At 40.5% G+C, this 15,046-nt stretch overlaps 1 protein-coding gene across 1 annotated transcript; it reads left to right on the top strand.

Annotated features, from left to right (window-relative positions):
• Positions 1-236: 236 nt before the first annotated feature.
• On the top strand, positions 237-1,611 carry LOC310693858 (vomeronasal type-2 receptor 26-like; the record flags this gene model as incomplete). Its single annotated transcript, XM_083476240.1, has 1 exon — positions 237-1,611. The coding sequence occupies exon 1, from the start codon at positions 712-714 to the stop codon at positions 1,609-1,611; it is 900 nt and encodes a 299-aa protein (XP_083332366.1). The 5' UTR covers positions 237-711.
• Between the last annotated feature and the right edge of the window lie 13,435 nt (positions 1,612-15,046).

Genomic DNA, 15,046 nt, shown 5'->3' with positions numbered 1-15,046 from the left:
AACCATTGGAAGCATAGCTTGCAAGTTCCAAGTTAAAGGAACAGTGGTTAGACACTAGACAGGGCAGAATTTCAATAATTTCTATTGCAACTGTAAGTCAAAAACACTTGAGCAATTTCTATATTCATGACATTATGACCCAATAAGTTTTCACCTGAACATTTTCTAATTTGATAAGATATTGGCATGCTAATCTCTGAAGAAGTTCAAATACTTACTAATATGGTTTTCATAAAGGCAAAGGTACTGGAGTAATGGTAGAAGTTTCCATGCTACTATTAGTGCTGGATTTAAGATCATCTTTAGATAAAACAAAAAACCTATAGCAATCTATAGCTTAACTGTCATTTCTACTATTTGAAGATAAGTCCCAAACGATTTCCTTCTTTCATTTATGAACAGGCACAACCCACTTCTCTGTGTAATGAGAATTGTCATGTAGGTTGTAGAAAGAACAAGAAGGAAGGAAAGCCATTCTGCTGCTATGATTGCCTTCCGTGTCCAGAAGGGAAGATCTCAAACAAGGAGGGTAAGGAATGCATCACACGCTTTAATTTTACCTGTGCATCAGGAGCTCCTTTCTCTAGTGGGAAAACAGTATGGGAGTAGCAGATATACATTCTGGCATCTCTTAGATGCATTGTGACAATCTGGGGACAGAATAACTTTTTAAAAAAATAAGATTTGTTTCTTCCATTTTCTTTTTCAGACATGGACGACTGTTCAGAATGCCCTGGAGATCAATATGCAAACAATGAACAGAACGGCTGTCTCCCCAAAGACAAAACATTCTTGTCTTATGGAGAACCGTTGGGGATCAGTTTGACCACGTTTGCCCTCTTCTTTTCCTTCATCACAGCTTTGGTGCTTCAAATATTCACAAAGCACAGAGATACTCCCATAGTTAAAGCCAACAACCGCAACCTCACTTATATTCTCCTCCTTTCCCTTCTGCTCTCCTTCCTTTGTGCTCTGCTCTTCATTGGCCAGCCTGAGGAAGTGACCTGCCTCCTTCGACAAACTGCTTTTGGCTTGATCTTCTCAGTGGCAATTTCTTGCATATTGGCCAAAACTGCCATTGTGGTTCTAGCTTTCATGGCCACCAAGCCAGGGTCCCGAATGAGGAAGTGGGTAGGGAAGCCACTGGGCACCCCAATTGTTCTTTCCTGCTCCCTTATGCAAGTGACAATTTGTACTGTGTGGCTGGCAACCTCTCCCCCATTCCCAGATGTTGATATGCACTCAATGACTGAAGACGTAATACTAGAATGTAATGAAGGTTCCACTATCATGTTTTATTGTGTCCTGGGATTCATGGGTTTACTGGCCATAGTCAGCTTCACGGTGGCTTTCCTAGCTAGAAAGTTGCCGGACAGTTTCAATGAAGCCAAATTCATCACCTTCAGCATGTTGGTCTTTTGCAGTGTGTGGCTCTCCTTTGTTCCAACCTACTTGAGCACCAAGGGCAAATACATGGTGGCTGTGGAGATCTTCTCCATCTTGGCCTCCAGTTGTGGGTTACTGGGCTGCATCTTTATCCCCAAATGCTATGTTATTTTACTGAGGCCTGAGCTGAACAGCAGGGAGCAGCTAATAAGAAGACAGTTTTAAATAATCCAGAAGTCTTAATCATGTTCGTAATTTTTGGTGTCTGTTACTGCTATTTTATTTACATGTATGTAATAAGAAATTAAGCATATTCATGCCCCTTGAAATTAAAGAATCAACAAATAAACAAATAATTGAAGACTTAAAAAGTAAATGATAAAAAAGATCTGGAGCAGCTTGAAGAATTCCTTTGCGAGAAACTGTGAGGACACAATTGGGACAGTGGTGAATTGCTTAATTATTTCCATCACTGCCGCTGATGAGGATCAGTACTAATTCCGTGGCAATGCCTTTGAGCACATCTGGCCTGAGACATTACCTGTATTGCAACAAAATGGGATCCATCCGTCAACCATCTACAAATCCACCTAACAGTTCCCTCATTCCACTCAGAAGAATATAATGGGGGGGCGACTTTGTCCAAAGCCTTACTGAAATAAAGATACAATATGTTCACGGCACTAAGCTAGACGTTTCTGTAAGGAAATGTCATACTCTTTATTGCACCTGCAACTGGATCCTGCATTACTTTAAGTGTTTTTCCTCTCTCCCCTTAACTGGTATACAAGGAAACACCCCTGTGATACAAAATCCTAAAAATCATGTCTCCATTGGTGACACATGTACAGCTGGGGGAAATAGTGCAGGTGTGATCGAGGAGGAGTGTTGGGAAAACTAGGAAGTTCCCTTCAGATCAAAATAAAAAATTCCTTCCAGTAGCACCTTAAAGACCAACTAAGTTAGTTCTTGGTATGAGCTTTCGTGTGCATGCACACTTCTTCAGGCACACGAAAGCTCATACCAAGAACTAACTTAGTTGGTCTTTAAGGTGCTACTGGAAGGAATTTTTTATTTTGACTATGGCAGACCAACACGGCTACCTATCTACTACTGGAACCTTCAGATCAAGAGTTTGCAGCTGGACTTCTTTCTTACCTGTGACACTCGCAATTACAAGAGAACTACTCAATAACAAATATACATCATTATTTTGATCTTACTAGAAGCCACAGAGCTCAATGCTCTAAGGAGATAACTTTGGAACTAATAATTATCTCAAATTGCTGGGATTTATCATTCATCTTCCCAAATCCCCTGTACACTTTTTCAGGCCATGAACACAATCAATGCCAGATTGTGAAAGTGTATATAAAATAAATCCTGTGTCATTCAGAGCCCACATGAGAAATTCTGAACATGCAGGTTTTCATGAATCAGATCATTGGCATTTTCCCTTTATCAAAATAATCCAGAGTCATTCAATGAGAATTCCTGTAATGCAGTTTATGGAGGATGAGATACAAATCTGACTTTCAACATCCCTGTTGGCCCCAAGATGGTAGGAACATTTCTGCTGCAGATTCTTCTCTTCCTGTGGCTGCAGTTGCCTCCAACCGAGAGCAAGGAACACTCTGCTAGATGCACCATGACGGAGCCGTTCCAGCTTCCATACCAGAATTATCAGAGAGGGGACCTAGTCATTGGAGGAATTGTTACCTATTTCGGCTTTTTATTTGAAGAAAAAGATTTCCATGAGCACCCAAACACAAAGCTTATAGATGAACTTTTGTAAGTAAAAAACTTTATCCTTCATAGTGTACCCTTGGTGAGCTCATGAATGCTACAATTACACCAAACATACGTTAGCTCAGAACACGTTTCCATGTGACTTTTATCAAGTAGAATGTGAAACATATATTTTCTTCTTTTGATATTGTCATCTGGTCATCTTTCTTCTTTGTTGCTTTATTCCACTTCTTGGGGTTTCTATCTTCTGCCTATTCTGCTTTCTCATCACCTGATCCCATGGCTTTCACCACTTTCTCCTAACTTCCTCCTCATCCTCCCTCTGTGTTTCCTTTCACACCATTAACAACTGTGTTCCTTTGCAGCAAAGCTTTATCTTCATATTCACAATCACTATCATTTAATCTGACAGTCACAGATGAATGTGACATATGAATAACATAGAATTTGGATTCTCTGCTATACAATGTAAACCATATTAAAAAAGACCAAGTATCGATACAGAGTTATTTGCAGAGTAGACCCACTGAAATTAATAAACCTAATTTAGTCTGATCCATTAATCCTAATGGTCCTTCTAATAGTATGACTAACATTGGCTACAGTATTTTTTGTACAGCCACAATTTTATTTGAAGGAGGGAAGGAGGGAAACTCAGTTACTATGAAAGAATAGAATTTGTTCCATCAGATGTGCTCTGGTCTCTACTCCCCACCTACACCAAACACTTACTATCTGAGAGGCACCAGTCAGAATTTCTGACTTGGGAACTTCTCTTCCAGTAAGTGTCCATTGGTTCCTGAAAGGAAATAAAGGGGTAAGAGAAAGATGTGGCAACCAGGTACCCCCTCCCAGCAGTAGCAAAATAGCTGTTTGCTTTAGCCACCTGTGAGGACCCACAATTTTAGGCACAAGTGGTACAGCTGAAAATAACAGATTTATTTACATATGTGTGTTTCAGTATATGAATGCTCTGCACAAAATTAAATGCTTTTTAGATGCAATATTCTTAAAGCTGACTGAATATTGTCTATCAACTGTTGAGACACACAATGGATATATAGTTTGTTTGTTAGCTTATTCGTTTTATTTAATCTTTTGGGATTTGCCAGAGAGAGCCAGAAAGTTACCAATGTGCTTGAGGGGGAGAGGAAGAGAATACCTCTGACACGTAGTACAGTGGTACCTTGGGTTAAGAACTTAATTCTTTCTGTAAGTCCGTTCTTAACTTTTAACTGTTCTTAACCTGAGGCACCCGAGCTGCCGCTGCGCCGCCACCACACGATTTCTGTTCTTGTCCTGAAGCAAAGGTCTTAACCTGAGGTACTATTTCTGCGGTAGGGGAGTCTGTAACCTGAAGCATCTGTAACCCGAGGTACCACTGTATAACTCTTTTATTAGTGATGAGGTGAAGTACTACCAGAATATTCTCTCCCTGGTGTTTGCTGTGGAAGAAATAAACAAGAATCGTAATATCCTCCCGAATATGACCTTTGGGTTTCAAATCTATGATAGCTACTTGAATGCAAGGATGACTTATCAGAACACTCTGAAACTTCTGTCCATCACAGAAAGGATTGTCCCCAACTTCAAATGTGAGAAGAAAAGTAAGGTAGCTTTTATTGGGGGACTTAACTCTGACATCTCCCTCCACATGGCTACTGTCTTAAGCATCTACAAGGTTCCACAGGTATAGTAAGATTGGGGGCTGTCAAGCTCTTCTGCCTCGGGTACAATAATTATCTTCTGGGTTCTCAATGCTTTCTTTTACTTTGGTTCATTTTTCTGAAAGAGGAAGTGTGAGAGGAAAATATATAAATGATACAAAACATCTGGGGGAGCTATGCACTAGTGGCTGGAGGAGAGGGGCTTTGGTGCTTGCCAGACTTTGTCTCCCATGTGTCACTGGGAAGCAGCAGGGAGGTTGGAACTGGGCAAATGCAGCAGCAGGAGTCTTCCTCCTGCTCCCAGGAAGCTGCCCAAGGCCAGCTGCAAGAGGTCAGAGAAACCCTGCTCCTCCTAAGCAGTTCTGGCTAATCCACAGATTTCCCAGCTGTTTTTCCTAATGTAATATATTATTTGATTTCATTTTCACTAATGTATTCACTTTTGTGACCAGTGTCATTTTAATATAAAGCTTTGCTTTTGGTTGGAGAAGTGAATTGCAAAATTCAGAGATGCACAAATGTCAGAGGACAGCTGCATTTTGGCTCACCAATTGTTTCAGGAATTTTTTAATTATTAAGATGTTCATTGAACTCAATTCCTCTCCTATCCCTAGTTGTGTCTCATCAGAATGGTTCCAACTAACCAAGGGAGTTGCTTGTCCAGATTTTGTCCACTAGCCCCAACCACTTTTGCTCAATGGTCAAGGAGTCCAGGAAGTTCTGGAGAACCACAGGTTTCCCACTCATGAAATATACCATGATTGTCACGGCCTAAAATTGGCCGCTGTTTCTTTGATAGAAAAGGAACCGAGTCGGTATGTGTCAGCAGTGTTCAATGAATCGGCAAAGCCTGCATGACTCATGCAAACTTTTACCTACATATGCTTGTATATATAGAGTGGTCATTGATTGTGTGTGGTGTGGGTTGGTAGAAAGCTGGTTGCATTTGACAATGATGTCCAAAGACAAAAGAGCTTCTGAATTGACATTCCTTCCACAGTTCCATTGAGCTGTACTTCTTTCTTTCCAACAGAACCTGTGGGTATAGGTCCAGATCTTGCATTATTTTAGTGGTGCACATCACCACAAAGTGTATGAAAATATGGTGCCTCTATTTATAAACAGTAAGCTAGAACTCTCCAATTCTTGTGGGATTGATTTCTTCCTCCAGATTGCTTACTGTGTATTAGCTGAAGTGAGAAGCCCAGAGTTGCAGCCCCAGACATTCTACCGAACGGTGCCCAATGAGAAATATCAATATGCAGGGATTGTCATGCTACTTCTACATTTCCAGTGGACATGGGTAGGAATTGTGGCATCCGATGATGAAAATGGGGAGAATTTTATGCAAAGCTTAGTGCCAATGCTTTCCCGGCATGGAGTCTGTACAGCTTTCAATGAAAAACTACCAGCCATATCTCAGGGTCTAGATAATTTCAGGTTCTTGGAACTCATTCGGGCCAAGTCCACTTTCCTAGTAGCCTCAGAAATTAACATATTAGTTCTGTTTGCAGAACCTCAGACCATTGCAGTTGTGAAATGGATGCAATATTTCTTTTCATTAGCTGAAGACATTGCAAAGACGTCTACAGGCACCGTGTGGATTTTTACAGCCCAGTGGGCTTTCTCTTCAGAAACAATGCAAAGGTATAATGATATACAACTCTTTGATGGTGCCTTGTCTTTTGCAATTCACACGGAGAAAGTCCAGGGATTTAAAGACTTCCTTCAGACCCTGAACCCCAACTCTCCAAAGGGAGATGGGTTCCTCCAGGCTTTTTGGCAACAGGCATTTAACTGTTTATTTTCTGCTTCCAATGGGCACAAGGAAGACACAAAGACCTGCACTGGCCATGAGAGTCTGGAGAGCCTTCCTGGGCATATTTTTGAAATGACCATGACTGGCCAAAGTTACAGTATCTATAATGCGGTTTATGCCATTGCACATACTTTACATCAGATGCACTCATCCAGGTCAAAACGCAGAATGATGGCAGGCAGAGGTGGGCTCGATCCCCCAGAACTGCAACCTTGGCAGGTGAGATTTCCTATTCAGAATAAACCTTTGCAAAGTTGAGCAAGAGAAATGAGAATTATGAAAAATTAAGAATTTGTTTGAAAATACTAAGGTTTGTTTCTGCCCATGACTGCCCACCCATTCTGTCCACCACCAATAACTATTTTCTAGAAGATGCATTTGTTTCTGCACTAAAGAGGAACATATAGGGCTATTTTCAAATGTAATTACCTGGACAGTTTTTTAACTCGCTCCCAGTGATATTAATTGATTGTATTGGAACTGCAAGTTATGGTCAAAGAAATGGAGATCAGGGAAAGCCCACCATGAACTACCCCCATTTCTTTGCCCCCCTCTCCCTGCACACCCACCTTGCAGAAGGGGCAGTTCCAGGGCTTCCTGACATGGCACCATTTTGCCTTTGCACACGGACCCCAGAGCTGAACCCTCACGCAAGTGGCAGGCCAGCTGTACTTACGAGAAATACTTAGGTGCTCCATATGTTGTAGACTGCACAGTTTTTGACTACTTTCCATTGTGTAAAAAAAAAAGATGGGTACTTCTTGTTTCTAAAATCCATAAAAGCTCTCCTTTTTAAAACTTTGCCTTTGTTTTCTTCTGTCTAGCTGCACTCGTTCTTGAGGAGTATCTCCTTCAACAACAGTGCTGGGGACTTAGTGTCCTTTGATGAGAATGGGGAATTAGCAGGTGGATTTGATATTATTAACTGGGTTACTTTTCCAAACCAAACCTTCTCCCGAGTGAAAGTAGGAAAGATAGTTCCACAAGATTCACAAAATATAGACTTCAGCATGGATGAGGGAGCCATCACATGGCACAGATCTTTTAATCAGGTGGGACCATTGGATTTTAAAAAATGCGGTATTGTAGGAGTAAATTATACTGACCCAAGTGAGATTTACATCTCAGAAGACAAGGGGAGGCTAAGTTACCCATTTGTTTTGAAAGATTTAATGTCTTGTGGTGCTTCTCTGAGCCTAATAATGTATATGCTTCCTATTTTACCTTCTTCATTAACTTCCTGTATTTCAAAGTCTGTTGTCTTCTCTATCCTCTCTCCATCCTCCATCTTTAAAATTCAATATCCCTTCTCATTCACTCCCAATATTTACATTACAGTTTATTTATACAACACGCCTTTCTGGAATAATGTTAATCAGCCAACTGATCTCTTTTTGGTTAAAATTGTGTTGTTTACAAGGCACAATAGAGCTACATTTTCTCCTCTTTTTATGGCTAGGTGCTGCCCCTTGCCTTGTGTAATGATCACTGCCAGCCAGGCAACAGCAGAAAAAAGAAGGAAGGGTTGCCATTTTGTTGCTATGATTGTGCTTCGTGTCCACATGGGATGATTTCAAATCAAATGGGTAGGATTACGATTACTATTACTATTACTATTACTATTACTATTATTATTTTGAACATTGTACCACTAAGTGTTCTGACCAACTCTAGCTAAGGGCACAACCAAAGCCAATGTTTCTGATCACTAACTCCAGATGAAGGACAGAGTAGATGAAGAATCCATGCACTTTATTCCCATCGAAACGTAGAGCCTATTGTGGATTATGCATAGTGGCTGGAGATTGTACAAACAGTTTTTAATATCCACTTATCTCTGATACTTTCCCCAACTTATTTGTTGGAACTCATATATTACTCATTTGATTTTTTCAGATATGGATTATTGTTTCCAATGCCAAGATGACCAATTTCCAAACAAGGACAGAGATCAGTGCATCCCCAAACGCCAACATTTTCTTTCCTACGCAGAACCTTTAGGGTTCGTTTTAGCTTCCTTAGCTCTGGTCTTTTCTCTGCTCACAGCTTTGATACTTGGCATCTTCTCTAGGAATGGGGACACTCCCATTGTCAAAGCTAACAACCGGGACCTCACCTACACTCTGCTCATTTCCCTCTTGCTCTGCTTCCTCTGCTCCTTGCTCTTCATTGGCCAGCCTCACCCAGTGAGCTGCTCTTTACGACAAGCTGCTTTTGGCATCATCTTCTCCATTGCTGTGTCTTGTGTCTTGGCCAAAACCATCACGGTGGTTCTGGCTTTCATGGCCACCAAACCAGGATCCAGGATGAGGAAATGGGTGGGAAAATCTCTCACAAACTCGGTGCTTCTTGGTTGCTGCTCCGTTCAAACCAGCATTTGTGCTGCTTGGCTCTGTACGGCTCCTCCATTCCCAGATGTGGACATGAACTCTCTGGTGGAGGAAATCATTGTGGAATGCAACGAAGGTTCTGTCGCGATGTTTTATTCTGTCCTGGGTTATCTGGGATTCCTGGCCATGGTCAGCTTCACTATGGCTTTCCTGGCCAAGAGGTTGCCGGACAGTTTCAACGAAGCCAAGTTCATCACCTTCAGCATGTTGGTGTTCTGCAGCGTTTGGCTGTCCTTTGTTCCCTCTTATCTGAGCACCAAAGGAAAGCAGATGGTGGCTGTGGAGGTCTTTTGCATCTTGGCCTCCAGCGCAGGTTTGCTGGGTTGTATCTTTTCCCCCAAATTGTACATCATTCTTCTGAGGCCCGACTTGAACAGCAAAGACCACTTAATTCTGAGGAGCAAATAGGAATCAACTTGCATTAATGGTTTTAATTATTGCATTGTTTGCTGGCATTAATTGAATGGAAAGCAGAAAAAGTACTGTATTTTTTGCACCATAACACTCACTTTTTTCCTCCTAGAAAGTAAGGGGAAATGTCTGTGCATGTTATGGAGGAAATGCCTATGGGTGGCATGCCTATGGATTTTCCTCCTCTAAAAACTATGTGCGTGTTATAGAGCAAAAAATACGGTAATTCCTTGTCTTTCTCAACTCATAGCCTCCAACCTATATCTGTAGCAAATAAAGCTGAGACCAATTTTAACCCCATAAAGCTGTTCTGTCAATTTGTTATCCTGTCAATACACTAACTTCTGCCAAGGCTATACTTTATATATTTAGGTAAAAGCTATATTGTATTTATTTATATGTAATCAAGAAAAGCTGCTGATCTCAGAATGTAGCTACAAAAGCCTGTATAACATGGCAGAACATCATGGACAATTAAGAGGTTGCATTTTTAATCCTTTCCGTCATCATCCACCTCTGGATACATATGTATGTTCACGTCCACCTGGCTTCACAATGTGAAGTTGCCACATTTCCAAGTGGGGCTTCAAAACAATTGAACGACATATGTTACCCACTGGTCCTCATCTGCCTACAAATGAGACCCAGATTCTCTGAGTTTATCTTCTCCATTTGGGACAGATACAGAGTGGCTGGACTGAAGAACATTTCAGCTGTCAGGAGAACCTACAAAACCCCGCGCCAAGGGCTTTACAAGTGCTCATGATGTTCTGATAGTTCGGCCTGCAAAACTGTGTTCATGAAACTATGGAAACCCCAAGAAGCAGCTTTTGGGGGGCCTTGCATAGCTCCATAGGTAGCACTGTGAGGCCCCAAAGATCAGCTGACTGCAGGGGCTTGCAGAGCATCATGTTTGCTGAGTTTCAGGCCCAAGGACCAGCTGATCATTCATGTGGGGAAAATGGGTTCTCTGATGTCTCTGTGATCTCGGGTGATGGAGAGGTATGCTGCCCCAGGTCACCTATGGCCCACAGGGGATTTGGGAGATGAGGATCCAGGTCACCTCTCAGATCAAGTGCCCCATAAGATCACAAGATCAACCATGTTGTTTACAATAAAGCTTTAGCCAGGCATAGGCAAACTCAGCCCTCCAGATGTTTTGGGACTATTACTCCCATCATCCTTGACCACTGGGATTATGGGAGTTGTAGTCCCAAAACATCTGGAGGGCTGAGTTTGCCTATGCCTGGCTTTAGGCCTCAAAAGTTGGTGGAGGTTCCCAGCTCATTGAGAACAAAAAACAGCTAATAACAAAACCTAAAGATAAAATAATAAAATGAAATATAAAAATGCTGCAGTCTCAGTTCTCCATGGTGGTGGGACAGGAGATCGAATGGAAAATAAAAACTATGAGACAAAAAAATTTTGAGTCGGCCAACAAAGTTGGGAGATTCTTGGCTTGGCAAATAAAAGCAAGACAAAAACAGAACACAATTTGTAAAATAAAAGACGGGGATAAAATGATTGAGGACCCAAAAGAAATTAGAAAAGTATTTCAGAGATTCTATAGAGATCTTTATAGGAAAGATAAAGAAGACAATAAGAGAATAGAAAAGTATATCCATGACCATAAACTACATCAAATCTCAGAAGAAGAAAAAAGAATGCTTAACCAGGAGATAACAGAACAAGAGGTCACGAAGGCAATAAAAAGAATGAAAATAGGGAAGGCCCCAGGACCGGACGGTATCTCAGCAAAGTATTATAAAACACTATCGCAATACCTGACACCTGTTCTAAGTGAAGTAATGAATAAAGTTTTAAGAGAAGGAAGGATGCCAAACACCTGGAAAGAAGCTTATATTACACTGATCCCGAAGAAAGAGGGGGATATATTAGATGTAAAAAATTTCAGACCAATTTCGTTATTGAATAACGACTATAAGCTGTTTGCGGATATACTAGCCAATAGACTAAAAATGGTGTTAAATAAGGTGATACACAAGGACCAAACAGGCTTTCTGCCGGGGACGCAACTAAGGGACAACGTAAGAAACCTGATAAATATAATTGAATATATTGAAGTCAGAAATGAGAAACAGGCAGTATTATTGTTCATAGACGCGGAAAAAGCGTTTGATAATGTTTCTTGGCATTTCATGAAAGAAAACTTAAAAGTACTAGGAATTGGTGAAATTTTTTTGAGAGGTATTGGCACGATTTATTCGGACCAAAAAGCAAAGTTAATAATTAACAACAACATATCAGATAACTTTGAGATAACTAAAGGTACTAGGCAGGGATGCCCTTTGTCTCCCTTGCTATTTATTACAGTCCTAGAGGTCTTGAATAAGAAGCTAAGAGAATCATCAGAAGTCAGAGGCATTAAGGTGGGACGAAAAGAATTTAAGTTAAGAGCCTTCGTAGATGATCTAGTCTTAACGTTGGAAGAACCAAGACAAAGTGTGAAAGAGGCAATAAAAAGAATGGAAGAGTTTGGGAAGGTATCAGGGTTTAAACTTAACAAAAACAAGACGAAAATGCTAGCAAAAAATTTGAAGAAAGAAGAGATGGAAGAACTACAAGTAGACTCAGGAATCGCGATAGCTAAAAAAATAAAATATTTAGGAATTTGGATGACAACAAAAAATATAAACCTATACAAGGACAACTATGAGGTGGTATGGAAAGAAATTAAGAAAGATATGGATATATGGAGTAGACTAAAATTGTCATTATTAGGTAGAATCTCTGTGATAAAAATGAATATATTACCTAGACTGTTATTTTTATTTCAAGCAATACCAGTGGTAAAAGGAATAGGACAATTTAAGGATTGGCAAAAAAACTTAGCGAAGTTTGTCTGGCAGGGAAAAAGGCCAAGGATAAAAATGAAGATACTAGTAGATAAGAAAGAGAGAGGAGGTTTTGATTTACCAGACCTGACTTTATATTATGAAGCTTCGTGCTTGGTATGGTTAAAAGACTGGCTGACCTTAGAAAACACCGACCTATTAGATTTAGAGGGCCATGATAATAGATATGGTTGGCATTCGTACCTATGGTACAACAAAGTAAAGGTACATAAAGGTTTTCTAAACCATGTGATTAGGAAATCTTTATATGAAGTATGGGATCGGAATAAAAACCTCCTGGAAAGAAAGACACCGTGGTGGATATCACCAATTGAGGTGCTGACAACAAAAAAAGCAAACATGGAAGGGGAAAGAATAACATATGAGGATATTACTAGGAAAACAGCCCAAGGGATAAAGCTCAAACCATACGACCAAATTGAAAAGAGGTTAACAGGGTGGCTGCAATACCATCAGATCAGTGATTTATTAAAGGAAGACAAAAAAAGAAATGGGTTCGAAGATAAAAAATCAAAATTCCAAATCGAGTTAATAGACTGTAAAGATAAAACTTTATCAAGAATGTATAGCTTATTGCTAGAATGGTATACAAAAGATGAAGAAGTAAAGGAATCAATGATAAAATGGGCAATTGATATTGGGCATAACATTGAATTGGATGCGTGGAAAAGATTATGGAAGGAGGGTTTGAGATTCACAGGATGCATGGCTTTGAAGGAAAACCTGCTAAAAATGATGTATAGATGGCATTTGACGCCAGTAAAATTAGCTAAAATGTATAGGAAAAAAGAAAGAAAGTGTTGGAAATGTAAAAAGGCAGATGGGGACTATTTCCATATGTGGTGGACCTGCGATAAGGTAAAAAAATTTTGGGAAGCAATTTATAATGAACTCAAAAAATATTTAGATATACTTTCCCCAAAAGACCAGAAGCGTGTCTATTAGGCTTAATAGGAACAGAAATTAAAATAGAAGATCAAAATTTGTTCATGTATGCTACAGCTGCCGCAAGGACCCTTCTGGCCCAAAGATGGAAAGTACAAGACATACCAACTATACAGGAGTGGCAGGCGAAGTTGACAGAATATGCAGAACTTGCCAAACTGTCAGGGAGGATCCGGGACCAGGGAGATCAAAGATACCAAAATAACTGGAGTAAATTTATTGAATATTTAAAGAAGAATTGTAAAGAGGTCAAGACACTAGCAGGATTGACATAATACCTCCAATGTATAATAGTACTAATTTGAGAATGATGTGTGTGATGGAAAGAGGATAAATATACCAGTTGTGGGGAGGGAGGGGGGTCGTGACTCGGCAGAGTCAAAGGAAATGTATGGTGCTATTACAATTTGTTGGAAAAGAATATGTAAGGAAAACAATAAAAATTCACTTGCAAAAGTTGGTGGAGGTTGATTTAGTTAAAAAACCACAGCCAACAATCTTTAGAACTGTAGAATTAAGAATAGTCATGATACAAAGAATACTATAGCATTTCCCCTTTGGACATAACTTGTTCAAAATTGATTGCTATGGTAGTGTTTCAAGCATTCTAAAGCTCATAGACAAAGATTCTAAATCACTGCATTCACAGATTTTTAAATCTAAACTTCATTATTGCATATTTATTACATTTATATAGCATTTATATACTATGGTTTTCCTTCTCCCAATTTCATCTTCACAACAACCCTGTGAGGTAGGTTAGGCCAAGAGTCTGTGACCTGCCCAAGGTCACCCTGTGAGCTTCTTGCCTGAGTGGGGATTTGAACCCTGGTCTGCCATGTCAAACACTCTAACCATTACATCACACTGGTTCTCAGCTGAAAATTATGGTTTGTCCATATGGTGTTAGTTAATGTAATAAGAATTTTGGTTGATGAAATGGATAATGGACTTGATTTAAAGGTTGTGCAAAGTTGTCAGAAGTGCATGCAGGAGCCAGGCCCTGTGACTGGTAGGGCCTCGCAGGATTGGGGCCTTCCTGAGTTTGGCCTGGGAGGGCAAGGCCCACGCCGCACAGGTGAGGCTTGAGGGAAGACTCGTAGCACCTGGTGGCAAAGGGTAGGAGGGGTATATAAGACCAGCAGTTCCCTCCGGCTCTTTGCTACAGCAACACGACGCTACCCACCTAGCTGTGCTTCCTGACTCTTGGCTTCCTGACCCCTGGGCTGCTGTCCCTGGACTGCTGATTCCTGCTTCCCGACCTCAATCCCAGTCCCGACGTACCAAGTCAGAACTCTGACTGCCTGTAACCCAGACCATGACAAAAGTTTGTTCTACCTCTTTGAACAATTAACGGCAAAGCAGTTTTTTTTTTATTCTATGTTTTCATCGTAAGTAGTTTTCTGGGTAACCCTTTCTCTCTCTTTTTGCTGACTCTCCATAAATTCTTATTGCTCTCCCTACTAAGGGGACCAGCTGAGACTTTGGCTGTGATGTGATAAACATGCTTCCCATCCCCAAATAACTGAGAGGCTGATTAAGTCTCCTGTAATTATCAAAGTAATCACGATCATTTCTTTGACTCTCTGGGGAGTTCCAGTAGCTGCATGAAAACTATGAATCAAGACTTGCAGATACTATTAGTATCTCCTGTGATGTTCAGAGCTTGGCCTTACACCAACGGCTCTGTCAGACTGGTCACTGATTCTATTTCCTGCAAAAATCTAGCTTTTGTAACCATCCCGGTGAGACTTTGCTGCTCAGTATCACTCAGATGACAATGTGCAGAGATGAATTGTCGCC

This window comes from Podarcis liolepis (assembly GCF_965112155.1).
Source record: "Podarcis liolepis genome assembly, chromosome: 15".
Taxonomy (NCBI): Eukaryota; Metazoa; Chordata; class Lepidosauria; order Squamata; family Lacertidae; genus Podarcis; species Podarcis liolepis.
Note: the sequence above shows the minus strand (reverse complement) of the source record. Positions and strands in the feature narration are given on the sequence as shown.